We start from the raw sequence: 27,616 nt of genomic DNA, 5'->3' as shown, positions 1-27,616 counted from the left end.
TGAATTTCCTTACAGCTTAGCATAAACTGATTTTGAGATTATTTTTATTTTTTTTGCCTACTTTAGTAGGTAAGTAAGTAAGTAATTTCTAACTTATAAAGCTTTTTGAATAGTCTTAAGTTAATTAATATTTTACCTAAGGGGCTGGAGGGATTTCTATTCTCATTGGGCCAGGTTGGTTCAGACTCCTTGTTGCCCCGAGTAAAATCACCATTTGGAAACACATTTTTGGATGTATTCGAGTTATCTTAGTCTGATATGAACATTTGGTTGATCTGAAATATTCAGGTGTGAAAAAAATCTGTAGGGAGGCCAATACTTTTTTGTAGCACTACAACTTTTTAGTAAACACCAGTATGGAAACACGAAGCACACTTACACCCACAAAAGATATGAGAAACAGATTTAAATTTTTATTTTTATTACTGAGTGCTTAAGCTGAAAAGCTCCCTGAAGTCTGCGAGCAGTTCAAAAGGTCAAACCTAAAATTTCCAATGAAACCAAGCATATGGAATTATTACAAAGCAACACTTTTCAAAGGCAAATCAGTCATATAGCTGGGTTTACAGATCAGAGAATTTCAATAAAAAGTTGACATGAAGTTAATAAAATGTGACATATCAAGGATGCTTCAGCAGACACCCGTTTTGCTGATGTTAGCAAAACTGCAGTCTGGTTAAAAAAAAAAAAGTGCTGTCCACTGGTCTTCATGATTTACTGACCTGCCCAGAAAAGTGCACTTGGAGTAGGAAAGCTACTGGGCAACACCATCACATGGTCGTAATGAGACACAGAGAGTTACTTTGAGCTTCGAGTTGCACTTTGAGCCGTTGGTCTGATCAGTGAGTTAGAAATCATTATAGAGGGAACTGGAGGTAAAATGTTTGCAGCTAATAAAGCCAGGCAAAACACTGTCAGCCATGAAAACACACATTTTAAAGATGGAGACATTTTTACAGAAGCAAAAACAACATATCTGGATACTTCAATTTTAACTACTGTATAGATTACCTATTGCATTACAATACATTTTCTCCAGCTTTTATAACAGGCTAATATGTTTGGTGGGGTCACATTAAGTGTTGTGTTGCCTATGAAAATGATTCAAAGACCAATTAATCAATAAAAGTTAGCTAATGTTGGTTTGATCAAATGGAAGATAGAGAACATTTGCCAATTTTAAAATAATTCCTTGTATTTTTCTGCTGAACATACTGAATGTAACTGTATATTCTGTTTTTGGACTTGAAATCAAGAGAAGCACCTGAGATGTAATTTCTTAATTTACCTACTGGAAAAAAATAAAACAAAAAAAACAAGGCATGCTGCTTTACACAAACCAAACATGTTTAGATAGTGGTTATGGATGCAGTGCTGATTAGATCTAAATAAACGCAGCATGCACTTGAACATGTCCGGCACTGAAGCTGGTATAATACTGTGATATAATGGAATACACTGAACACCTTTATCTGCTTCAAGCACTATCGGGTACAGACATGTTTCTGGAATCACAGGCACATACAGTTTGATCCTCAACGGGTGATATAAGTGGTACCATTGCTCTCCTTTGTCTGTAGGGAATAAATAAAGTTTTATGTGACCCGTTATCATGCTGCACTAAACTTAGATTAAGGTCATACCAGGCTGAGGTGATAAACAGTGACATGAGAGGCCCTTCAGAGTGCATATGTGAGGGAAATATAAGTGTGTTAGGTCAGGGTGAGATACAAGCAGGTAGAGTAGCACAGTAAAACCCAATCTCAACCATTAAGAGTTAGGATAATGATACTGGGATGCTGACGTTCTCAGCGGAGGTGATTCATGTGTAAGGGTTATTTTGCTAAAAGCTCGGTGCATCAGGATGTCCAAGACTGCATGTTGCGCAGCATAGCCTCAAAGGGCTCCATGCTGGGTGCATGGGCGTGGGGCAGGTGGTCCGTCAGCCGACTGTACAGGCTGAAAGATTTCAACTCCAGCCAGATGAAACCAAAACGGTCCTCATCGAACAGCACGAAGAGCCCCGGCGTGCGCTCTGGACTCGTGAAGCCGTGTCCAGCAATCAGACCTGTTCCATAGAAGCTGAAACACAAACAAAACTCATCAACATTCTGACGGCTACAGATTGCCGGTGGTTTACAGCTATAATAAGCTGTGCATTTTAGCCAAACAAAGAAACTAATCAAAATAACTAAAGGAGCAGTACGTAATTTTATAAGAAAATGTTTATTTTTTTTACGTATTACCATAATGTCGTGACAGTATAGTACTGGACAGATAATCTGTGAAAAAAATAAATCAATCAAGCTCTTCTGCCTCCTATGATCCTGCTGTCATCTACAGTTTGGTCAGAAACAATGAATCAGAGCAAGGAGGAGGGTCTTAGCGCTGTCAATCACCCTCATGCAGCTCACACCCTCCCATTCTGCTACGCTACAGGGGTTCACCACAACAGAGCAGGCTATGAATGATCTGGCTAGCTTACATTGCCACCGATGTGGATAAATGGTTTTCCTGTAATGGTAAGTCGTGTCACCGCCATTAACACATTAAACACACAGGTGAGACAGTGCAAAGACACTCTGATGCTGTTTTTTTTTTACCTGGAATTGGCAAAAACAAATGATCCCGGGCAAAAAAGGTGAAGAAGCTCGATCTTTTCAAGGGTGATCTGTCTCGTATTACACTGTCATTACAGTTTTAGCAAATATACTTTAAAAATTTTCAAGTTACATACTGCACCCTAACCTTAACAGCCTTCTGAATGGATGAAGTAGCAAAGCTATCAGACTTTAAAACACTCCTGCTTTATAAAGACATTATACAACTGTGCAACACGTAAAAGGCTATCAGACTCCTGCAGCAAACATCCACAAACAGTAGCCCTTCGCATCCAAGTGTGCAGCTGTAAAATCTTCCTTGGTCCTCCCACTACTCCATAAAACCTTCTGGAATATCCTATCCATTAGAAACGTAAGGATGAGGACTAAGAATGTGGATTTTGGGTTTATTATTTGAGTCCTCACCATTTTCTGCAGGTGCGAGGGTACACCTCATTGCGAGCCATGACCCCTAAAGGCAAAACAAAGGGCTGAGCCTCAGGAGAAGAGCTACTACCGCTGGGGCCAGACTGGCATGCGTCTACACAGGCACCGTGGTCGACCTCCGTTTCTTCAGCAGCAGCATCATCTGCTTCCTCCTCTGCATGTTCGACACAAGCAGAGGTGTCGCTGGCTGGCTGTTCCACCTCCCTTTGTACTTTCTCATGTATTCCCAATATAATCCGTGACAGCACATCTATGTTGCGCTGTTGGTCCAATTCTGGGAGGTCCACAGGCTGACTCAGGTCAACATCCAGTGTGAGTTGCCCTGCAGGAACGTTTGGGTCTCCCTGAAAGAAGGAAGAGAACAATTTTATTTGTAATTGAGGACATTGGTTCCACGAAGAGGCAGCTTCCAATGAGAAAACAAACATGATTTTTAAAGCACATTTGTAAGAAAGCATAGCTCAGGTGTACATATAAGAACTTTTTCATTTATTTCCAAGGATTTGCTCTTTCTATCCCTCTGACAGTGATTATGGACAAACCTACAGTGAGTTTAGTGGCTCTTGCAGACATCTCATGGAAACTTAGCATGACAATCTCCAAGCCATGACTTCCATATGTGCCTTTGAATAAGCCTGGCTGCAGCAGATCTGAAGGCATCAAAGGAGGCAGGTAGATCCGCCTGTATGTCAAGCAGTTGCTGCAAAAAAAAAGAAGACAAAAGCCACCAAGCTGCTACTGAAGCCTCATAGAGACAGAATAAATGAGTGCAAGATAAATCGTCATACTCATATTGACTGGTGTAAATGAACTTCATCAGAATGAGCTCCTGCATGTGTTCATGGAAGATCTCTTCCAGTGTGCGACCCCATTCTTCCTCCAACCAAGTCCTAAATTCCTACATGAACACATGTTCATATGATAAAGAACTCTGAATTGCATAAGATTCAACAGAGTATTAAAAAACGTATTAATATCACGTGAAAGTTAGCACATTTTGTCAGAGTGCAGCCACACTACCATGTTTTTGTTGGAATTTTTATGTGATAGATGAACAGAATTGAGCACATAACTGGAATTTGAGAGAATAATGGCTCAAAGTATTAAAAATACTTTCAGGAAAAATCTGCAGAGTGGCATGCATTTTTATCCAATTTCCTTTATTGGAAAATCCCTGCATAAAATCCAGAGCAGCAAAATCTCTTAAAGCTGTCCTTTGAGGTATGCCTGAGAACATTAGACTCTGGTGTTTTGGTTAGATGAAAACTAAACTTACATTCAACATGCTATGTGTGGAAGAAACCCAGCCTTTCACATCACTGAATATAAAAACCCACAAGACGTACACCAAAACCACTTGCAATTATAATGTATTGACTCAGTTGGGTAGAATTTGAATCAAAACAAAGAAAAAAAGGATGCATCCCTGTCCTGACCTAATTTACAATTATTTTCTACTTTGTGTTGGTCTATCACATACAATCTAAATGCATTAAAGTTTGTGGTTTGTAATTCACAATATGTGAAATGTGAAAAAGCTTAATAAATGTGGAAATATGTTTCTGAACGCACAGTAGATCAGAATATAAAACAAATCCTTGACAGGATCTAGTAGAACCAGTTAAGACGTACCTCCTGTCTGCCTCCTGGCATGCGGTGATGATCGGTCTGGTTACATTTTGTGGAAAATTCATCTTTCTTTACTGTCTAAAATAACAGAATATGGAATCTATTAATAAATGATCAACTTGTTTTAAGCAGTTATCTTTAAATAAGGAGTATTTTGCATGTAATCAATATGCAGGATATTAGATATCCTGCATATTGAACTTATTTTAGAGCTTATTATATAGAGAGCTTATTTTAAGGGCTTTTTTTCTGACGGCCCTCACCTGTATGTCTCCCTTGTGGGGACCTTTGTGTCCATACATACACTCCACAGTGGCTTTTTTGCTTTCCAGCAAGTGAATGCGGAAAAGCGGTCGCCTTCTCATTGGATCTTCCACCCGGGGATCATGAGGAGGCAGATACATCCAGCCAATAATGAACAACCCGTCCACCTAGGTGAAATATGGCTTTATTTAATCACCCTAATCAAACGAATAGTTTTGCCAGAACACTGAGAGCTAATAAAGTCTCAAATTGTCAATTCATCTTCATGCAAACATATCTAAAAAACAATTAACTGTAATCAGAGTCAAACAGTAACAGAAATACTAACCACGACATTGAGTAATCCACCATAAGGTCCGATGTCAGGCTGCCAAAGCCCTAAAATGTGCCTATATGGGTGAAGCACTGCAAAAGAAGAGCACAACAGAACACTGTAATCAGTTTCAGCAGGGCTGCACTCATAATCACCTGAGAGTTAATGCTGTAAGGTTAAAGGTGGTAAAAGTGAAGTTAAAACCACTCACTGCATCATGTTGTTCAATAAGAATTAAAACAAGTTATGGTCAATTAATAGCCAGAGACATTTACGTTCACTTTTCATGGTCAAAATCACATTCACTTTGGGATTTTAATGAAGCGTTTGCACAGATTTTTATGAAAGCCCATTTTCACATGAAAAGGTCATAATTACAAGAATAAAAGTCATAATTACAAGTTCTAAGTGTACAGACTGGACCATTTGAAAATACAACTTTTAAAACTGTCAATACCCACTTTTAATTTTAAAACTATAACTTTAAAACCCACAACTGACTTTTATTCTTGGATTTTGACATTAAAATGTGTAATTATGACATTTAAACTCACAATTACGACTTTTATTCTCATACTTATTACTTTAAAACATGTCATTATGATTTTAAAACTCATAATTACAACTTCCTGTTCGGCTTTTTTCCCTTTCATAGCAGTAATGGGCTTCCATAGAGTTCACTGGCTGCGATGAATGAATTCTAAAAATCAAAAATTGGATCCACAATTGCTGACTTTCTCTCTCAGTGTCAAAAGTATACATCCATATATCACTTTAAGGATAACAACATGGCTGATGGTACCTCACTCAGCTTCTTGCATAATTGTGGCTGGATTTTTGATCCCTCTTGTTTACACCATAAGTCAAGTTCATTAAAACTGTTTTGCTTCTTGAAACCGTTCTGATTTTTTAAAAATGTCATTAAGCGAGCTGACTTGAGGTAAAGTTAGAGAATTTGGAAGAAGTCTTCATTGTTCTGTCCATTTTGTACAACACAACAGTCCCGCAGCAAAATGCTGCCACCACCAGGCTTGAGGGTCAGTACAATGATCTCGAGTTTAAAATGTTTTTATAGTCAGTAAAGTCAAACAGCTCAGTCTTTATATTGACTGATCATAAATGTTTTCTCCAGTAGGCATTAAGCATGTTTTGTGAGCAAAGGCAAATCTGAGTGAAGCTTGAAGGTGCTGATTTTGGAGTATTTTTATAATCACCTATTTTCTCGGCGTTGATGTGAAACTTGCCTCACCCTGGACAGTGAAACTAATGTTTCAGCAGTTTCAAGATACAGATACAGGCTCGTTTCGCGGACTAAATGAACCAAGTCAAGAAAATGAACCGAGACTAAGTCATTATAACCTGTTTTCTTTTAGTCAGTTCAAATCAGGTGGTTGGAACTTGGACACAATTAGGTGTACCAACAGGACAGATATTCCAAAAACACATCGAAACTGGATTTGGAATAAAAATAAAGAAACTGGAAAGCCAGGTGTGTGACGGTTTCACTAAGGCTGGCAAAAAGAGCAGTTAAAGATTGAGCAATTATGCCAGAAGCTTGTTGATGGCTGCCAAAGGTGTAAAGTCCATCTGCAACTTGTAAAGGGATATATATAAACCAGATAATTTGGTGTGTGTGCATATATTGGAGCCTGCATGCATGCATAATTTTGGCCATGTGTGGATTAGAGAAAAGCCTAAATAAATCCCACTTCATGCACGTTTTGGTTTTTATTGAAGTTTCTTTGGTGTTGCATTGCAACATAGAAAAGTTTTTTGAAATTAATCATTAAGAGCCCAAGATCGATGAGTAAGCTTCAGACCAGAACTCTATGCTCCAGACAGTAGAGTTTCAAAACAGCACATGTGGCACACCAACTTAGCTGCCTTCTCTTTTCGCAGCAAGCAGGCAGTTCAGTAAACAGCATATGAACTATTATCACAGGAAGTACAGCTTCAATTGCTTTGCTTCAAAGTCGTGTCATCATGAAGACCCAAACACACAATCCGTCATGATGCAGCAACCCACATACAGTGAGTGTACACGTCTTTATAGTCCATGTGCTCGTAGTCAGGTAGGAGCTTCATAAAGCGCCCAGACTTCACTCGCGGGATGACACCTGCACAGGCACAACACAGGTATGTGTAGAACAGCAACAGAACCAAAAGCGGGTTCAGTCCAGAATTAAGACTACTGAGGGAAAACAGCTCATTTTAGGAGCAAACAGCTGACGTTAAAAGAAAAAAAAAAAAAAAGGCAAATATGCTTATAATTCCTACCAGTACACAAATGAGGAACAGACTGAGGGAGAAAAACATGACTTTATGAAAAAGTAATGCTTTCTTCCTTTATTTTGCCTGAACAGTTACTGTACATAAGGAGAAGTAAAGAGACGCTTGAGAAGACATAAAATACAGGTAGTGATGGATTTAGTGCTTCAGTAAGTTTCAACGGGAAAGCTGTGAAACTGACGTTTAACGTAGAGATCTTGGCTAGATACTCCAGTCGCTTCCATCTTCCTCAGGTCTTCCCTCATGCCAAACTCTGAAACAAAAGCAGTATATTACATTTAGTGTTACAAAAAGTAAACTTTTTGTCAAAATTAACATAAAACATGGACATTAACATACAGTCTTATTTTCAAGTGTTGCGTTTACAGATCTGCATGTAATCTGTGTACAGAATAGTGTTTCTAACAAATCTAAATAGTGTCAGAATAATGTTCTAACTATAAAATGTGCTCAACTGAACAGAGTATTTGTAGAGCAGCCAAAGGAGACAGACCTTCTGAGGTTACAGATCAGGAGTCAGTCAGGATAATGTCCAACTCTCTGTCAGCTCAATGACAAACAAATTATTATTTTCAATTGTAATCATTTATATAAATTATTGGTCATGAGCGGTAAAATGCGCCATCAGATATTTTAATAAAAAAAATATAAAGCAAAAAGTGTTTCTGCTTTCAAACTTTTATTAAAAAATATAAGTATATTTTTTACATATTTGTTAAAATTATCATTATGTCATGACAATATCATACAAGACAAATAAAATGTGAAAAAAAAATTCAAGCTCCTTTGCCTTTTCCCAGTGCTCCCAGTACAAACTGCAGAAATAGACCATTCAGTCAGAAACAACCAATCAGAGCCAGAAGGAGGGTTCTAATGCCAGCAATCACTCTTGTGTACATGCTACTCACCTGCCACGAATGCTAATTCTAGTTAGCATTGCACAGCGAACAACCTCTTGAAACGGTAAATTGTTTCTATGCCATTAGCTCGTTGAGCTAATGGCATGATTGACAAGACCTTCTTCCTGGCTCTGATTGGTTGTTTTTGACCAGCAGTGGTGCATTTTTGAAGACCACAACAGTAGCAGTAGGAGGAGGTAAATTTGCTTGATTTTTTCATAGCTGACATGGTGACAGTTCAAACAAATATGGAAAATATTTTTGTAAAAGTTATATTCTGCAGCTTTAATAAAAAAAAAAAAAAAAGATATATTTTTGGGCTTTTCTATGATGGTACAAAACCAAAGTACTGTATTGTACTCTTTTGCCACTATAGGTGCCATATAATCTTCAGGTTTTTATCCTTCAACTGAAGAAGAAAAAAAATGAAGGAAGCCAACCAAGACATAGCTATTTACATAAATCTTAATCTACCTCTCATTTTACTGGTTTCTGCTTTTCTTTAAAGCTTGATGTGCAAATTCCAGTTTTGGCCAATTTGTTTGAGCATAAAAAAAAGTTTAAAACTTAAAAGGTACTCCATTGAGGCATGTGAAACTTTAGAATTTTTAAGAGATGTAACTAAAGGTAAAGTTCCCTCAGACTAAAGTAGGTTAAAATAGCCTGTTACCATTACCAGACAAAAAGCTGCCAGTGTTCAAAAATATAACTGCATACTCAACATTTTAGACATGACAAAGCAAACATAAAAACCGGTGCAACTTTACTAATTGATTTCATTAGAGGTGCATCGATAAATTGGCCCCGATTTCCTTAATTTTGGGAGATTGGTGATCCGCCAATACTTACATGTGAAACCAATCTTACTCACTGATCTTATCTACCTTGGCAAATGTCTAAAAATCAACCACTGTCCTCTTTTTCTCTGCCGTGAGAGAGGTTTGATTGGCAGGTCATGTCTGCCAGTTTGCAGTTAACAATAGTCTCTTCACTGTTGCCAACTCAGTGACTTTCTTGCTATACTTAGCAACATTTCAGAAAAAAAAAAAAAATCAGCAACCGCCACATAGGAATCAGCAGGTCAGGCTTTTTAAAGATTGGTAATCAGCGATCAGCCAGAAAACTGCAATCAGTGAACCACTAGGTTTCTTTTAACTTGATTGCTACTCTCCATTCCCGAGAGAAGACTAACAACCTCACATAGAGACCGTGAATCCTGCTTGTTGTGGAATAATATATCTGCTATGCTTTGGGCAGCTTGCCTCTAAATGCTGGTGCTTTAATACCCCCCACTGCATTGCAAGTAAAGTGTGATTTTATTTTTAGTAATTTCCTGGAATAGACCCCTGGCAAAAAGACTAATCATGCATCTATAAAGTTACACAAGGCTGAAGAATGAATAGCAAGTCTTTTGATAAAGACTTTCATAACAACATGAGGGGTGGGTATGTGCATGTTTTGGTAATTGGATGTTCTCATTAGAACTCACCACAAACAAAATCAGGAATAATTGGATTTTCCTTTTAGAATCTAAAATTTGTAATTAAATAAAGGTCATTTCTGTGGTCAAAACAGATGAGCAAAAAGTTAAATATGGACATTTCTTCCTTTACTTAATATTTTAAATGTTTATTTAAATTATTTAAAAGATACCAATGTCTTGCAAAAAACAAACAAACTAACAAAAAAACTGGCACTGCAAAAAATTGCATTTTTTTGTATATTCTGCAGTCATTCCATAATATCACTCACTGTCCATTAGTGGTAGGGTGAAGGTTATCAAAACAAGGTATGTTTTCCAAAAATTATCCTTGTCCAAGCTCATAAAAATGTAAGATGCATGTTCATTTTAGATGTTCTTGTTCATCTGTGTTTGTAGCAAAAAAAAAAAAAAAGTGGTGCAACACACTCAAGGCTTACACAAGAAATGGAGTCAACATAGCAGAGTAAAATGTTGGTGGAATAAGGTGCTTTTAGAAGGGAAATTAAATGAACAGACTGGGGCTGCAGCTGTAGAAGGCACTGCTTCTACTGTGCACATAAAAGGTGTTGTGCAACATGTTTACTTATGCAAAAAGTAAATATAAAAATAAGATTATGGTGACTGTTTTTCCTTTTTGTAAAAAATTAGGCTGTGAAACATTTTAAAATCACATTGTAAGAACAGTGTGAACCTACCTTAGTGATTTTAGTTTTTTGCTATTTTATTATGAAAATGGAAAATTACTGAAAAGTTGATCAGTTAAGTTTGAGCACTTGTTTTTCAATCACGTGTTCCCAGAAAGGAACACAACACTGGCCGCTGTGAGATTCAGCAATCTGGAAATCAGCACATTTAATTTTGGTGCTTTTACTGTGCTTAATTTAACAATATTTTAATTTTACAAGAAAAGCAACGGCACTTAACTCTTAATCTGTGTTACTTAAAAGTCCACATATAGATTTTAAAGTCAATATATTTCCTACAAATTGTTCACGCATCACCGATTAACATTACATCAACAGCTTTCCAATGTGTTTATTGTTGGTGTCTGTGGCATGTGGTTCCTAAGCAAACAGTCTTAAGTTATTACGTGTGTGCTAAAAAGGATCAGGTCTGCATCAGCGGTCTTATCAACTGCAGAGAATACCTGGCAGGAGCCAGTAAATCAGCAGACTATTATGACAGTCTAAATAATAATGTTGTCACTGAACGCTACTTGATATTCTGTGTCCCCCCCCCCCCCCCCCCCCCCCCCCGCCCCTATTGCAGCATATTTTTGTGGCAAGCTATAGCTGACAGGGTTCATAAAGAAATATTCAGTCATTGAATGTTTCAGTGGACTGTGTTGGCAGTTTTCAGGTCTGACCATCATCATCATCATTACCTTCCGCGCACCGTCTTCTCCATATGGTTTCCGTGTTGAGAATTTGTCTGAATTTTTTGCATACGAGTGCGACATTTGGCAACACTGTTCCAGGAAGCAAAGAGAATATTTCCACTAAGAGCTCCGGGGGTAATTCCATTAATGACTCTGGGTGTGGAGGTCCAGTGTTTGAGCCTCCTCTGTTGGTGTTATGACCGCTTCCATATTCACAAGTGTCACTTGGCTCTGCAGTGGCTGCGGCCGCAACGGCGGCGACGCGCCCGGGGCCTCCACGGCTACCTGCGTCGCTTCTCCGCTGGCCTACGATCTTCTCCTCTTCTTCCTCGTCCATATCAGAATCGCTCCCTTGCTCCTGCTGGTCGCTCCTCTGTCGTCTCCGGCACCTTCGGGACTGTCCGACTCCGCAAAGCCTGGCACAAACAGCCATCCGTAGTCAACAAACGGCTAAAATTACATCACTACAACACATCTATCAACTGCAGTCATATCCTTCTGTCCTCGCGAGCACAGGCAGAGACATGAGCTGACGTCACACTGGTTTCTTGAGGATCAATCTATGGCAAGGCATTTTATCATATAATAGTTACGTAGACTCTTCAAAACAATTTCCAGTGCCTTCCAGAAGGATTCATATCCATAAAAAACATTTTTTTATTATAGATTTCCTCTATCCAACCACAAACTTAAATGTATTTTTATTAGAATCTCATGTTAGAAACATTAACCTGTAAAAACTTCAGAAGGGATAAATAAGTACATATCATCGAGTAGCTCATTTCTTTATGACGTTTGTGAAAGTTAAAAAGTATGAATTACAGGTAAAAAAAGAGAAGAAAATCTGCCTAAATACAATAATCCCAAAAAACAAGAAAATAGCAATAACTCAACAAACCATGGGGGGAAAAAAGTACAAAATCACAAAGTTTCAGTACACTTGTACAAACGTGTTGAATTATTCTTTCCAGAGGTCTCAAAAGTACTCACAAAAGGCCTTCATCGCCCCCTACTGATGGATGACCTTAATGAACCTAAGGTCATGCTCTTAGGCTCAGCAGTCTTCCTCAAGAAATATTGCAGGCATTTTGCTGTTATTTATGTGATATTTTACAAGTATGAGGTTTTGAAAAGGGACAATTTCGTTCTAAGTTGTTAATGGGTTTAACCTTAAACCTGCACCCATCCTGTTGTCTTCCTGTCCTGTTGCCCTTCAGGATCCTCTGTTGGATCCTCAAACATTTAAAATGAGCTCAGTTCATCTTTTCTCTCATTCTGCCAAAAACTGGATGGTATTCGGTTTGGTGTTTAGTCTTAACTTACCCGTTTTATTTTTTGAAGGACCGTTTTGTTTGGAGACTTTGTAATTAATTTCATGTGTTGTGCTTGTTTATTTTAGATATCTAAAATGTCTTCCAGTTTCAGTGTTAGATGTTTGTTAGAATTTAGTATTTATTGATCTTTGAGAATGTGTTCTTGCATTATGGTATTACCATGATTATGGCATTGATTAAGAAAAGACTTAGAATAGTTTAGGCTATCCTGATCTATCTCCTTAGTTATACTGCTGTAGGTTTAGGTTACTGGACGACAAATCGATCACTTTTTCTCATTTTCTTTTTCTACTACATTATTTACTTCAACTACAAACTTTTTGTTTTCTCAGTTATTTTTCTTTTCATAGAAGCTACACCTGGTCTGGCGTTCTAATTGGCTGTGGTTCCTCAGCTTCACACACTGTTATTTCTGAATTAAGGTGCCTGTTGGTGCACCTCTGACTTTTGGTAACTTGACAAACACACAGCAGGCTCTGATGGGTGACCCCAGCAATGCTACCACCAGGCTCAGCAGGTGTTTTGGAGAAAACCCTGGAAGTGTTCCTCGGTGACTCTTCTTTATCCAGTTCTCCATTTTGACTTGGAACCTTCTTTGCAATGTTCCGCAAGAAATGCTGCAGGTATTTTGCTGTTATTTAAGTGATATTTACATGTGTGAGTTTTTGAAAAGTTGTGGTTTCATTTTGAGACGTTAAAGGGTTTGACTTGAAACCTGCACCCGTCCTGTTGTCATCGCCCTCCCATTCCGTTGTCATCGTCCACCCGACTTGTTGTCGTCACCCTCCCATCTTGTCATCCTTCAGGAATCCTCCTGGATCGTCTTGTTTCCGTCTCTGATTTCGCCTCTGCAAGTTCAGAACTAAAAACACACTAGTAAGTGAATGTGCCCTTTGAGATTTCAATTGATATATAATGGGCATTATAAATAAAACCTAATGTAATATAGTTTAAAAAGTTGTTTATGGTGAATGTAGGACCTACTAGGCCTTACCTTTCACCACCTCGTCACTTTAACGTCTCTCTGTCTCAAAACGAATCCGATTTTCGTCTGTGAAGGTTGACAAACGTAATATACAAAACCTAACACAGAAAAAAAAATTGTACAAAACAAAAAACACTCGAGCCAGCCACTGGCCCGGAACGGACAATTTAACAACAACTATTCACTTCGATAGATGACGCGTCCATTATTATTTTATTTTATTTCCTGACATTATCGGCGAAAATGCAACAAGCCGAGACTTGTAAATACAATTGATATCGCTAATTCAGCAATATCGCAAATGGCAAGTTCTGGGTTCTGGGTCAAACACACCGACGTTTATCGTCAGCCGTAATTTCATTTTCCCCAGGCAGTGCTTGTTCTAGCAGCACATGATCAATTTGTGCATTTGCAAATTCGTCCGTTTCATACTGACGCATTGCCATTTTGTTCATTTCTACTTCAATTTCTAACTGGTAAAAAACATTTTCATTCCCACTAAACTAAGTCATCGCGTGCTAACTAATTGCGTTGTAGGTAACAAATTTAATTATGAAGATAGTGGTGGTTAAAAGCTCCATTCTCAATTTCATTTAGTTCTATTTTATCCGAGAGCTGGTATATTATGCCCATAGCACACAATGCCATGTTGACAAGGCAGAGAATGACCCCTGATCAGAACTTAATGACCTCCTGCTGGTCCTTAAAGTCAAATAGCAAGATTTCGTTACAGTGTACTATAAACAGAATATTGAAAGATACACTAAATATATATTCTCGTTTAGAACGACTGCCACCACATAGCTTAGTAAATTATCTAAGGCTTTATTTTCTTATTTAGCCCTTTTAAGAAAATTTAGGTTATATATTGCTAAATAGTACAACTTTTACAACCCTCTGCAGAAATGTTAGGGAGATAATGTCCAATAGGGTGAAAAAAACAAACAAACTGTAAACGCTACCACTTGGAATTATAGATCGATTTTTGAAAAGCATAAAGTACACTTTAAGCAAACATCTTATGTGGTAACATAAGTAAAATAAAGGCATGCAGCTGATATTTGTTGACATTATTAATTAATCAACATTCTAAACAGCATTAAATAGTCTTTACAGCTACAATTAGATGGTCGCTAACCTTCCTCTGGATCAAGCGGCTCTGAATGTATAGTGCGGCCCCTGCAGACTGCTGAGCAGAGTGAAGGAGCTGCCAGGTAGAGGCACAGGCTCCATCTCTCGCGAGGAACGACGCCGTTATCGGAATCTCTACAAACAACACGAGAATTCGTCATTCACACGGTAATATAACCCAATCTTACACGGTGCATGTCGCTGTGTGAGAGCTAGGGTCGAGGATGCAGAGTTAAAATGACATTTGTTTGCTGTTTTTAACTTTCTGTGATTCTTGCGTTACAGTCCAGCGGCCTCTAGGCCCCATAGCATCCTAACTACTAAGCTAGCCGAAATAGCGTTTGGTTTCACTCCTTAGCTTTGCTGTTAGCAAGGCGGCTCACAATTGTGGCGCTCCTGCTAACATTAGCCGCTAGCTGCAGGTCTAGTTTTGGCTTTGATAGGGTATGCATATATTGAAACATTGGCAAATTTACCATCGTTACAACATTAACAATACACGAGTAGTACATGTTTATTTTCCGCCCATACTCCTGTTGGTTGAAGAGTACCCGCGCACTCTGTTAGCCCCAAATCTGAACTCTGGAGCTCTATTTTAAAAGACAAATTTTAAAATAAGGCGTTGTCAAAAGACTTGATTCTATTTACTGATAGAAAGAGCTGAATTTGTTGGTTGTACAATGCATGGCAGGTCCAGTCCGGACAGTTGACAAAAAATAACAACCCAATAATATGCAAAGTCCAGCACGGTTACTAATTTCAATGTGCTCATATGTGTTTATTTTTTGTTATTTGAACATGATAGCAAGAAAAATCATACCTTTAAAATATACTTAACTTTTATTATTCCACAATTAAGACAAGTTTTTTTTTCATGCATAAATAATGTAAGTGGTGATTTTTTTTGCATTGGGTTTCTGTAAAGTTTTATATATTTATAAAATAATATGCTTGGACTTCTTATGACTAATGGGTATATTCTGTGGTATAAGTTTTATTTAGTTCAATAAACATTTCCCCCATCTGTTATATATATATATATATATATATATATATATATATATATATTTAAACAAATAAGCTGCAGCATGGGCCTTTTCTGTAGTTTTCAGAACTCACTGATATAGCTAACTGCAAGTTAGATATAGATCCAGAAACATAATTTATCAGGGACACAATATTTTGGCAAACTTCTATATTCATAAATTTTACTGCTGGATGTGCTGCATTCCATTCATAGGTATCAAACCACTCATCAACCTCAACATCATGACCACTGTCATTTTGTCAAGTTCTGAAAGTAATTTGTTTAATATATATAGTTTGTTAGTTATAGTAACTGCTTTCTGTAGAGGAATACTCAGGAATTGGGTTTCACAACCCTTATCAACGCCTTAAAAAAACATTTGTCATTTTTGAAATAACAGCCCTCTATTACAGACCAACAATTGTCACACATGTGGTGTCCACTCCACAATTACTCCACACGCTGCCCCAAACATTGTCAATATGTTTTAAGTGCTTTCAAAAAAGTTAATTACAATTTCATTGCCCCTCATACCATGCCCCTCATGTTGGCTTGACACAGCCAAAAACTTTAGTGCATTTTTATGGAATTTCTTCGATAGATCAGCACAAAGTAGAGCATGATTATGATGTGGAAGTTAAAGTTTATAAATGAAATTATGAAAAGTGTGGTGTGCGATTGTTTCTTTACATGATGCTAGCTGTTCACTGATGTTCTAAAACAAACCTCTGTAGACTTTAGAGAATAGCTTCATTATTATTATTATTTATAGAATAAACTCACATAAAATCTATTTACTAACATTATCACTTCTGGAGGTAATTAGACTGTATTTGGGAGTATTAAAGTAAAGAACTGAATCCCAATGCTTGCCACACTTTTCAGATCTTTATTCATTAAAACCTTTCAAGTGTCAATTTTGTTCCTTCACAGTTATGCTCCACTTTATCCATTACACAAATCCCCCCAAAATACATTGAAGTTTCTGATTATAAAGTAATAAAATATTAAAAGATTTGAATGCTTTTGTAAGGTAGTGCTTTTAGAGATGTTCAGGTTGATCAGATTGCAGAGGATGGTTGTCAGTGTGAGGTCAGAATATGGCTGACTTAAGATGGGGTTGAAAATGGCTGAAGGTCTGTGAAACAGAGGTACAGTTAAAGCCTAGACGAAAAAACACGTTTGTCTTGAAGTTACAAACTGCAACAACATACTGACGATAAATATTTTCTCATTGTCTTATTTCAGCACTTGAACAATGTCTGGACAAGTGCTGGATGAAATAGTACAAATAACAGTGGAGGAGTTTAACCAGGATGGCCGTAGTGGTAAGGATACTGTGTAGAGACACATCTCTTCTGCAATTATTGATCGGTGACTTACTCAGCGCTTTCTTCTCTCTTTTCAATGTGATGAAACTAGGTTTTTGGCACTAGCTGAAATGTTTTGGCAATTTCTCTGTATTTGATCTATTGCAGATTTGCTGGACAGTAATGAAGACACTGAAGAGAGGCCACAGAAGAAAATGAGGAAACTAAGCAGCAGTCAGGACAACAGCAACAACAGTAATCAAGAGCTATCTTTTATTAAGGTACTAATAAATCATCAGTCATGGTTTTTATAACATCTAGACTTTTTTATTTTATTTTCCTGTTGGATTGATTAAATGTATGAATTTCTTCACGGTTTCTATACCCAGAATCTTCTGGTTTCATTCACTGAGTCGATTAGCCAACGCCTGGAAGGAATTGAGTCAAAGCTACAGTCCTTAGACGCAACGTGCAAAGTTCTTGTCCGCAAACTTGACAGCATGGCTCCCTGTGCTAAGAGCCCCGTACAAGTTCCTATGGTTGCTGGTTCTCCTCAGGGTGCCACTCAAACTTGGAACAAAGTTCGATGGTAAACGCCCAAGTGTTTTTTATTTTTTATTTTTGTGCTTTAATCTTGTAATTTGCTTTATACATGTCTGTTTCAATCTTCTTTTTCAGCGTTGTCCCCCAAACAAATGTGATTGTTAGCAGAGAACACACAAAGGGATTAAACCAGGAAGACACTCCTCTTGAAAATCTCCTCAGCAAGTAAGCAGCTTGCGTTTATATTTATCTATATTTATATTTATTGTCAGATGTCAGCTGAAATGTATCAATAAATGTGTTTGTCTATCTTAAAAGTTTTAATGATACAGATCTTTACTGTCAATTGAGTGTTCAGCACTGTCCTTTTGGGTGATTTTAATGTCAGTATAGATAAAATACATAACGCTTAATGAGTTTAAACCTGTTCTAAGAACAGTTGTGTTAGAGTGTTACATTGATAGGTCAGGAGTGAACTTCATGCAGTAACTCACAGAGCTTTGTAAAAAGGAAACAAAGAGCTTCAGGAGACCAGAGAGCTAGCTAAATTAATACCCTCAGCTCATAATCAGCCTTTGTTTCGTATGTTTGGTAGTTCTGCAGCTGACAAAAATATTATTGTAGAAATTATCATTCTGATTCATATTAAGTGACAATTTGAGTCATATACACACTTACTGCTGCTAAAAGAAAACAAAAACATTTAAGAAATATCTATCTGTCTGTCTGTCTGTCTGTCTGTCTGTCTGTCTGTCTGTCTGTCTGTCTGTCTATCTATCTATCTATCTATCTATCTATCTATCTATCTATCAATAAATAATTAATTAATTAGTATTCTTTTTTTACTCCCCTCCTCTTTGTTCAATATGTGTTGTACTGGTACCAGTATGGAAACTTTCTCAAACTGTTAACTTCTGTTGAAAGAACTGGATTAGAATTAATGAAGCTAATCATCCCTGTGATGATAAAAAAATAGTTCACTCTGTCTCTTTTCAGGGCCTAAAAATTAATTTAGAATTTTTATTACAGTTTTATTCTACATGCTGTTTTATTTCTCTTTGATGAAATTGTACAACATCTTAGTCAACATTTGTTGTTTTTAAAATTTGCTGTTTTATTGAATTTGACATTGACTGTAAACTGGGAGGTGCTGTCCACATTCAGTGACTCAACATGGCCTGCCCCCTGCGTCAAATTTGACACCTTTGGGCTTGGCTGAAATAACCAGCTGCTCAGATCCACTATTCAGGTGTCTAAGGGAGAAAAGGTTTATGATCAGATGAGACAAGTACTGAGCTATTTGGCGTCAGTGATGAGAACCATGTTTGTAAAGGTTAAGTTAAAGCTTTCAAGCCCACGAGCATTTAACCAACTATGTTACCTCAAATCAACAGCAACACAATTGGGTTTTTCTACAGAACAATTATTCCAAACAAACATAAAAACTGGAAGAATGAACTTTATATGTCTGGAAAGACCCTTAAAGTCTAGTTGAAATTCCCTGGCTTTGCTTAAAGCCAAGACTGTCCCAGAAAACCAATGTGTTATAATAAACTCTACCAATTCCGCAAAGAAGGGAGATTAATATCCGTCCATGGATATGCCAGAAGTCTAAGACTGGCTACAACCCCACTACAAATATTAGTGAGATTGTATATACTTGAGACAATATGTATAGTCTTGACTGTGGATTAGAGGGAGTTCACAATGAATTTAGTGTTAAGTGTTAAATTTGGTTGTTTCTACCATTAAAATCACTTCAAAAATGTTTTTTACTAGGGGTGCCCCTATTAATTGGCGCCGATTTCCTTAGTCTTGGGAGATTGGTGACTTGCTAATACTTACATGTGATGCCGATCTTGCTCCCCAATCTTATCTACCTGAGTAAGGTCTAAAAAGTAACCACTACCCTTTATTGCTTTGCTGTGAGAGAGGCTTGACTGACAGCCCGGCCCACCAGGTCATGTCTGCAAGTTTGCAGTTAACAATAATCACCCCCATGTTGCCAACTCATAGACTTTCTTGCTATATTTAGCAACATTTCAGACAAAAAAAATGGTGTCGGCCAAAATCGGAATCGGTAGGTCAGGCTTTTTAAGGATTGGTAATCAGTGATCAGCTAGAAAACTGCAATTGGTGCATCCCTAGTTTTTACAAGCCCTAAATTAAAGCAACAGTCATCCTCTTGCCCAGTATATTTAGCCTGTTACAACTGGGATGTATCAGCGTGTCAAATATCTTATTTTGGTTTTGCAGCACAGTGGCCAGGAGACGACAGAATACCATTCTGGTTAAAGTGCCGGGTGCTGAAGAGAGTCAGGAGGAACAAGAGAGTGGCTCAGAGGCCAGTGACTCTGTTTCTAACAGTGGTCAGTCAGGCGGTGCACAAAATGGTCAAAATGTCACACTTATCACACTCAATGCAGAAGGTAAGACCTAGTCTGTTAATGGAGAAATGTCAATCTACCTTTACCCTTTATATTTAATGTTTTTATTTCTGCTGCTTTTAAGACTGTAAATGGATTTGAATGAATGGATTGATTATGTTGAAGGCGGAATTAATTTGTGCTTAGGCACAGAAAGTTTAATAAGCCTTGATTAGGATAGTCAGTAGCACAAAGAAAACAAATGATTACCGTTTTCAGTAAAAATTTTAAATTAGATGTATGATTACAAACTTCTGGGATTTTTTTTTCTTTCTTTTTGTCGTCAAACAAAGAATTACAACATTTAGCTCTAAAATATTACTGCGCTGAAAAAAAGCTCTTTTAAATGACCTCAACTTTTAGTTAAATTTGTTTATTTAACCGGGGCAAAAACATTAAACAGATTTGTAGCAATAGCTGATTTGCAACCTCTGCCCCTAGGTAAGCTTCTAGGATTAAGACAGACTTAAAAAGTATAGAGGCTTAAAATATCACAACCAATAAAATAAAACATAAAAATTTTGGTTTTCATTTTTCTGCTAAATAATGATAATGATCTTCTTGGTATTTTTGTTGTTCCTTCCAGGTTTTGGTGATTTATGTTTGCCTGCATCTTTACATCATTTATTTCCTTTTAGCAGTGAAACCCATACGCAAAAACTACTACAGCATTGATGTCAATGATTGAATTTTCCAAAAACAACCTGTAGATCTTTTTTCAGTGTTTTGTTTTGAAAGGGATAACATGACTATTTTAACTGGTTTTCATATTCATGTTTTTGTCTTAGCGTGTTGATGCGTAACCTTAAGTGGCTTGGCTTCGGCTTAGAGATTGCAGCTTCATTTTAAATTATCAAAGCTTAATAAAACCCTCATTATTTTTAGTTTATTAATGATTTTTGGGTAATTTTTAAGAAAGGGAAATTGTTTCAAAATCAAACTATTTAATTTATCCTATTTCTGCTCTTTGGTATATAGATGGAATTGTGGCAGTCAGCATTGCTAACATGCTACCATTTTTGTTATATGGTGTAAAAGTGGTAAGCAGTACAGAACTATAACACCACATAACTCACAGATCCAGAATTGAATCAGTTATTTTATACAACCACATGGGGGTGCTGTTGTATTACACAATCTTATGTTGACTCGGTGTACCTTTTGTAATATTTGTCAACCTGCGAATTAAAGCCTATAGTGGAACATATAAATTAAGCTTTTATATTTATTTATATAGGGATTTAGACAGGTTTTCCTAAGGTTTTCACATCTCGCACGGATTTACTGCAGCAGAACATTGAGGCTTGTGCTTCAAGAAGTGCCTTTCCTTTTCTCTTGATTCTTTTTTATTTCTCTTCTCTTACTTTTTTAGAAGATTATCCAGAAGGTACTTGGTTGGGAGATGAAAGCAACTCAGAGATGCGGGTTCGCTGTCCAATTTCTCCGTCTGACATGCTTTATATCAGCACAAACTGCCGCACGGCAGAGAAAATGGCTCTGACACTGCTGGACTACCTATTCCACCGGGAGGTCCAGGCAATGTCAAATCTCTCCGGGCAAGGAAAACATGGAAAGAAGCAACTAGACCCTCTCATGATCTATGGCATCCGATGTAAGTCATGAAACATTGCTGGTTTATGATTGACAGGGGACTACATCACTTAACTTCACTTTACCTCAAGCAGGAGGTAGAGCAAGCTCTGAGAAGTAGTTCACAATACCTTAATTTGCATATATGAGATCCCAGAAGTGTCAGGTATCCTAAAAGGTCCTCATGGAAAATGTCTTGAAGGTGCATCTGAGCTGCACAATCTTAGCAATTCGTGGTGGTTAAACAGAACATCTGAACATCTAAGATTGTGGTCATAGGTTTCCAAAACAGCAGTCTGTACCAAAGCAGTTTTTATGTTCTTTAGAGACAATTGTAGTTTGGTCTCACCCAAGTGTGTCCAGGTTTCAACCATCTAGATGCTGAGGTGAGGTTAAGGTGAATAATAAGAAGGGAGTCCTCCTCCTTTTATAACCTTTATGCAATCCAACTAGTTGTACCACTAGTTGTGAAATGGCACTGCTGCATGATAAACAGAGCATCATTTTTGACAGTTGATGCAGTGTTCCTACATGGAGGCCAAATAGCTTTTCCTGTTACATACAGTGTAACTTAGGATTATTTTTAGTTTTACTACTGACATGTCATTGCATCATCTAATTCTTCACCGTCTTATCAGAGTATATTGTGAAAAGTAGTCCAAAACACTTAATTAAATCTGAGTAGTGGAAACCTTTTGGCAATTTTCATATAAAAGGCCACTGAATTTGCAGGTGATTCTGATTTGTATCTGTGATTGTTAAACAGAAAATATAACCATCTAAAATGGCCCAGTCTACCTTCTGTTTTATGATTACTACATTATTTCTGTAAAGTAGAAGTAAAGGTTGTAAAATCTAGTTTGAAATCATGGCTCCTTGTAGGAATAAATTAACTCTCTGAGACCTTCCCACATTTTGTCCCTGTTCCGTTTCAGGGTAGAGTTGAATGGATCTTTGAAGCAGACCACAGTCTGTATTCCCATGGTGGCTTACAACAACATGCATTCATCATACCATACACGCATTAATGTGCACCACATTTTAGTACATACCAAACTTTAAATGACATGCACATGTCTGGTTGAAAGATGTTAATGGAGTCGCTCTCAATTCAGTAGGTCTTTGAGAAGAATTGGGCCTTCAGTAGTTGACAGATTTATTTTTAAGTGACTCTTTCAGAAATAGACTTTTGTATTTATAAGCCTCACAATGCTGTCGTAATAGCAGTGTCATCAGCTGCAACATGTTCTAACAGTTTATGCCTCTTTTAAATACTTCAATGAAATATTCCTTCATGACATAATGAGGCATAAAGCCAGAAAGTAAGTATGAAGATATATTTTTAATGAGACTCTGTAGATACATTTTTAATGAGACTATTGACATAATACTCAAACCATATGTTGGTACCAAACCAAGTAATTCACACATCCAAAGAAATCCAAACAAATAGGTCAATAAATTAAGTTGCGTGAATTTAAGTAGAATGACACTAAGTAAGTATTGAAAGCATTAAGAAAAGTAGGTGTGAAGGCATGAGAAGTTTTTAGAAAACAATCCTGCTGTCTGACATATGAAGTTACTATAGCCAGTTGAGTCCTTACTAATGCCCTGTTTTAAAAGACTTCTTATTACCAAGGGATCACACAAGAAGCATCGATGAGCCCTCTCAAAACCTTAATATTTATTGTTGAAGAGCATACTGATGGTTTCAGATGTATTTCTACACTTCTGAAAATTCCAGTGAGAAATGTTGGAGCAATAATCATGAAGTGGGAAGAACATCATTTCACCTCAATGCAGCCATGGCCCGGTGCTTCTGGGATGGTTTCTGACAGAGGTGTCGAAACATTAATGACAAAACTTGTCCAATATCAAAGGTGCACTTGGAAAGAGCTTTAGAAAGACCTGGAATGAGCATGAGGAGTTTTTCTTTCATGAAATCTGGTAATGCACTGAACCACAATAGATTCAATTAAACATTCATTGCATAGGACCCCACTTATGAAGAAAAATCATGTTGAAGCTTATTCAATGTTTGCTGCACAACATTTGAACAAAGCAACAAAATACTGGGGGAATATACTCTGGTATATAGACAGAATAGTGGCATTCAGCATTGCTAACTGACTGCCCCAGTTCTACAAAACTGATCTCTTTGTCATTCCACATACCATGTTTAGAGGTATAATTGAAAGAAGGATGAATAGGAAAATGCGCCAAGACAGTCTGCTAAAAATCTGAAGATGTTAGTTGAATATCTGCTAGAATAATTGAGTTAACTACCATACATGAACACATCTGAAAATCTATTAAAAGAACTGAAGATTAGAGAGCATAGAAGAGGCCCAGAGGCCTTTAAACATTTAACAGTTTGTGAGGAAGAATGGGTCATTACCAGCTGAGTATTCCATTAGTTTCTCCATAAGAGAGACGTCTTGAGGTTTTGCTACCAAATAGGGCTTTTCTACCGAGTATTGAATACATTTTGGATGTGTTCAGTGCTTATTCTCTGTCATTCCACTTCATTACCCGTAATTTAATCTGTTTTTATTTCTTTGGATGTCTGGAATTGTTGGGTTCTTGTTTACAGCTGATGCATGTTTCATGTTTATAGCCTCATTAGAGATATATTTACTGAGAAAAACATTAACATGTTCAGTGCTTATTTTTCACGTTGTGTATCTAAAGTGCATCTCACTTCAGTTGGACATTGTTCCATGCTCCCTCCTCCCAGACCTCCATACACCTCTTTACTCACCATTTGCTATAGATAAAGATCTGTCTTTCACACCCACTTCAGGCCACTTGACCAGCTGTGCAGAGGTTAACTTGGGGACATGCATTGAACTTCTCTTTATAGCTCTAAACGTTTCTTTTTCACACATTTGTGTTTCTTGTGAGTACCCATGTGAAACATTTAAATGTGTAATTTTAAAAAATGACTTAAAAAAAAAAAATCTCACAATCGTTGCTTTATTTCCTCCAGAGTTTGTTTTCCATTTGCGTTATTCACAAAGACGTTTTTCTTCTTTCGTCCCTATGTTCCCTTTGCACCTTTGCATTTCATATGTGCAGTTACATGCGGATTCGGTCTGACACAGAAGTATGTAAAGGCAAGAGCAGGGCTAGTTCACTCTTGGTTGACTCATTATGCCTTGAAGGGGAGGAAAAAAAAGATAAAATAAGAATGAAAGAGCACCTGCCTGACTTGCCTGTGCAGGACCCATCAGGTGCAGAAGGACTGCTGTATAGTGTCATACCAGTACCATCAGATAACCCCACTGTCTCATTTTCTATCCTCGGGTAGTAAAGGTTGTAACTGTGTTGCTAACCCAAATAGAAATGAGCTGTCAGTTGGCCCTCGCCCTCTTAACAGTTTATAATGTGGCTCCAGTCATCTAGTGAATGCACCTGTACATATCTCCATGCAGGGAGATGGAAAAGTCACAGTTAGGCTTGTGTTAACTTGCCAAAAGGTGTGGAGACGGAAACTGGTCTCAGACAGCGGTTACATTCACTTTTTAAATGCTAATGTGTTGATTATATGCTTAAACTAAATTATGTTTAACCTGTAGATCTTGTGGTGGTTAAAAATTGATGTTGAGTCACATTTATTTTTTTACATTCTGCATTATTCAAAAATGCAGATTTTAAGATTATTTAGGCATTTATTTTATCAAGACATTTAATTTAAAAGTTATCTGCTGGCTGTTTTTTTATATCTACATATACATTAGGGCTGCGTCATTTTGTCGAGTCTACATTATTTATTGATATTTTTTTTCCTCAGAAAGCTTCGATTGTTCATCTGCGAGCATCAATACGTTAAATCCTACTATGAGTTTTATATCAAATCCACATGAATTAAATGACAGCTATCACACATGACATTTTTACCCAGTAGCACATGTAGATTAAAAATGACATGTAATGAAACAACCAATTACAATTAATTAAATAATGAAATAGATAAATTACATTATCTAATATAAGTAAATAAGACAAAAAAGGTTCTTTTTCTGCAAAACCAAATACACAAAGCCTCTCAATTAGCATTTAAAGAAAGCAAATATATCACAAAAACAACATTTATTACACCAGTATTACATCAGTTCAATTAATTTAATCCAGGTTTATGGAACAGTCACAGAATGTCACCAAAATCACTCTGTCCCTCTAAAATCTTTCAGAAAATCTTAAAAATGTGTTGAATCGTAGCAAATCATATTGTTCACTGAATATCGTTATATATATCGTATCGTGAGCAGAATATTGCGTATCGTATTGTGTTGTGATATTAGTGTGCCGCTACAGCCTCAGCATACACATGGTGTTAGTGGTTTACATTTGCTCATCATAAGCATAAAAAACAGCCAACAAATTTAAATGAACTCCACAAATGTTACCAAAAAAAAGAGTGAAATATTCTCCTCTGGTTATTCTAGAAACATGTTTATGGCTGCAAAAGGGTTCAGTTAACATAGAACTTGGACAGGGACTTTCCACAAAATTGTATTCAGGATATATAAATAAATTTGAGCCATGTGGATTAGTGAAGTTCCACAATAATTTTACATTTCAAAACTATGTGAAGTTGTTTGTTTTATAATTTTTTCATGTTGGAAAAATAATAGTTCTAATAAAATATAATAAATTTCTATTCCAAAATCTGAAATGAGATTTATGCCCTGTGGTGAGTGTATGTAAACTTGGTGCAGGCATTCAAAGGTACAAACCTCATGCTTTATTATTAAAAAATCTCCATGTCTTCTCAGGCCACTTGTTCCACAAATTTGGCATCTCTGAATCAGACTGGTACCGGATCAAGCAAAGCATCGATTCAAAGTGTCGTACCGCCTGGAGACGCAAGCAGCGGGGCCAGAGCCTGGCAGTGAAGAGCTTTTCCAAACGCACTCCACGCAGTACGGTGGCAGGTAAAATATAGATCTCAGGTGCCTGTAAAAATATATATAAAATATATATTTTATACTTTTTGGTTTTATGCATATTGTGACAAAAAGTTTGGCAGCTCTTGAAATTTGAGTTTAAGGAAAGTGCGACGTTTTGAAAAGGAAAAGTGTGCAGATGTACACACTTGCAAAAAATTAAATCCAGCTTCTGTTTATATGAAAAAAAAGCTCAGCTTGTTTTGCTAGTTCCACTGGTGCAAAATATATTTATTATATTCTGAAAGCCATTAATCTCCTGCTGTCAGCACAATCTGAATGCAATCAACACCGTCACAGGTTGTGCATTCAAATACATCTTATTTTATCTCCTATATAAATGCATTTATGCAACTGGAACCAATGTGTAGCACTGCAGCTGTTTAGAGTCCATACACAAAGCATTCTGTACTTCCCACTTTCTTTGAGTTATCACCCCTCACCTCTGACCAGAGAAAAGCAGGCCTGCAGAGGAAAGCCTAATATCCTGTGAGCCCATACTACCGTAGGGGCGGATTGTCAGGCCCTGCCTTTTCAAGCCATGCACGCCCTAGTGTGTTTAACACAAATGCTAGTTCAGTTGGCGCATCCGTCAACATGTAGTACACACACAGGGACCAAACAATCATTCAGTTTCGACTCAAATTCCATCCTAATGAACTGAAAAAGAGGATTTTCATTTGTGTGAAACAAGCTCTTTAGCTTTTTTATCAGCCATCTGGGGTCCCATCCCTCATCAGCTAAAGTACTGAGAAACATTTCTTTTTTTATAATTCACCACACATCTGTAATAATGAACGATAAGAGGGAGTGTTGATCTTCAAAATGTCTGTATTATGTAGTGACGTGTGTGGAAAATAAAACAAATGACTATATTACAGAGAGGTAGTCTGGCTTCACTTAGAAGCAATGATCATAATTTTTTTCTTTAAATAGGCTTTTGTTGCCTAAATATATATATATTTTTTATGATGACTTGCAGGCTTTATTTGGCCAATGTTGAAGTCCTTTGATAGGGG

The 27,616-nt window shown here is 37.2% G+C and overlaps 2 protein-coding genes and 1 long non-coding RNA gene across 4 annotated transcripts in view; 1 reads left to right on the top strand and 2 right to left on the bottom strand.

Moving 5' to 3' along the window:
• Positions 1-391: 391 nt before the first annotated feature.
• Positions 392-11,844, bottom strand: fbxo31 (F-box protein 31). 2 transcript variants are annotated; one of them, XM_023345207.1, is made up of 10 exons: positions 11,309-11,844; positions 7,724-7,795; positions 7,284-7,370; positions 5,269-5,345; positions 4,940-5,107; positions 4,680-4,754; positions 3,836-3,945; positions 3,594-3,747; positions 3,027-3,391; positions 392-2,082 (listed from the first exon to the last, which is right to left on the bottom strand). In XM_023345207.1, the coding sequence occupies exons 1-10, from the start codon at positions 11,733-11,735 to the stop codon at positions 1,860-1,862; spliced, it is 1,758 nt and encodes a 585-aa protein (XP_023200975.1). In that variant the 5' UTR covers positions 11,736-11,844; the 3' UTR covers positions 392-1,859. The 2 variants fall into 2 exon arrangements, with proteins under 2 accessions (XP_023200975.1, XP_005802304.1); XM_005802247.3 differs by lacking the exon at positions 7,284-7,370 and having other exon boundaries at positions 11,309-11,839.
• An 878-nt stretch (positions 11,845-12,722) lies between these two features.
• On the bottom strand, positions 12,723-14,825 carry LOC111610571. Its single transcript, XR_002753719.1, has 3 exons — positions 14,760-14,825; positions 13,631-13,719; positions 12,723-13,498 (listed from the first exon to the last, which is right to left on the bottom strand). It is a non-coding gene; the product is annotated as an uncharacterized LOC111610571 (long non-coding RNA).
• banp (BTG3 associated nuclear protein) overlaps positions 14,821-27,616 on the top strand; it is a 39,415-nt gene continuing 26,619 nt past the window's right edge. Inside the window, exons 1-8 of the mRNA XM_014469966.2 lie at positions 14,821-14,920; positions 17,028-17,107; positions 17,258-17,370; positions 17,479-17,678; positions 17,768-17,857; positions 19,889-20,061; positions 21,431-21,670; positions 26,427-26,585. Coding sequence (XP_014325452.1) covers positions 17,038-17,107; positions 17,258-17,370; positions 17,479-17,678; positions 17,768-17,857; positions 19,889-20,061; positions 21,431-21,670; positions 26,427-26,585 — 1,045 coding nt within the window. The 5' untranslated portion in view covers positions 14,821-14,920; positions 17,028-17,037. The remainder of the gene's footprint in view (positions 14,921-17,027; positions 17,108-17,257; positions 17,371-17,478; positions 17,679-17,767; positions 17,858-19,888; positions 20,062-21,430; positions 21,671-26,426; positions 26,586-27,616) is intronic.

Source organism: Xiphophorus maculatus, chromosome 2 (assembly GCF_002775205.1).
Source record: "Xiphophorus maculatus strain JP 163 A chromosome 2, X_maculatus-5.0-male, whole genome shotgun sequence".
Lineage (NCBI taxonomy): Eukaryota > Metazoa > Chordata > Actinopteri > Cyprinodontiformes > Poeciliidae > Xiphophorus > Xiphophorus maculatus.
The sequence above is the reverse complement of the archived record's forward strand: the minus strand, read 5'-3'. Positions and strand labels throughout refer to the sequence as shown.

Excerpts from the sequence above, each read along its gene's own strand:
- fbxo31 (XM_023345207.1), bottom strand. The coding sequence starts at position 11,735 with ATGGCTGTTTGTGCCAGGCTTTGCGGAGTCGGACAGTCCCGAAGGTGC. Across the intron at positions 7,371-7,723 it reads CCAAGATCTCTACGTTAAAC|GTGTCATCCCGCGAGTGAAG; the intron begins GTCAGTTTCACA and ends GTGCCTGTGCAG. Across the intron at positions 4,755-4,939 it reads CCCACAAGGGAGACATACAG|ACAGTAAAGAAAGATGAATT; the intron begins GTGAGGGCCGTC and ends CTGTTATTTTAG.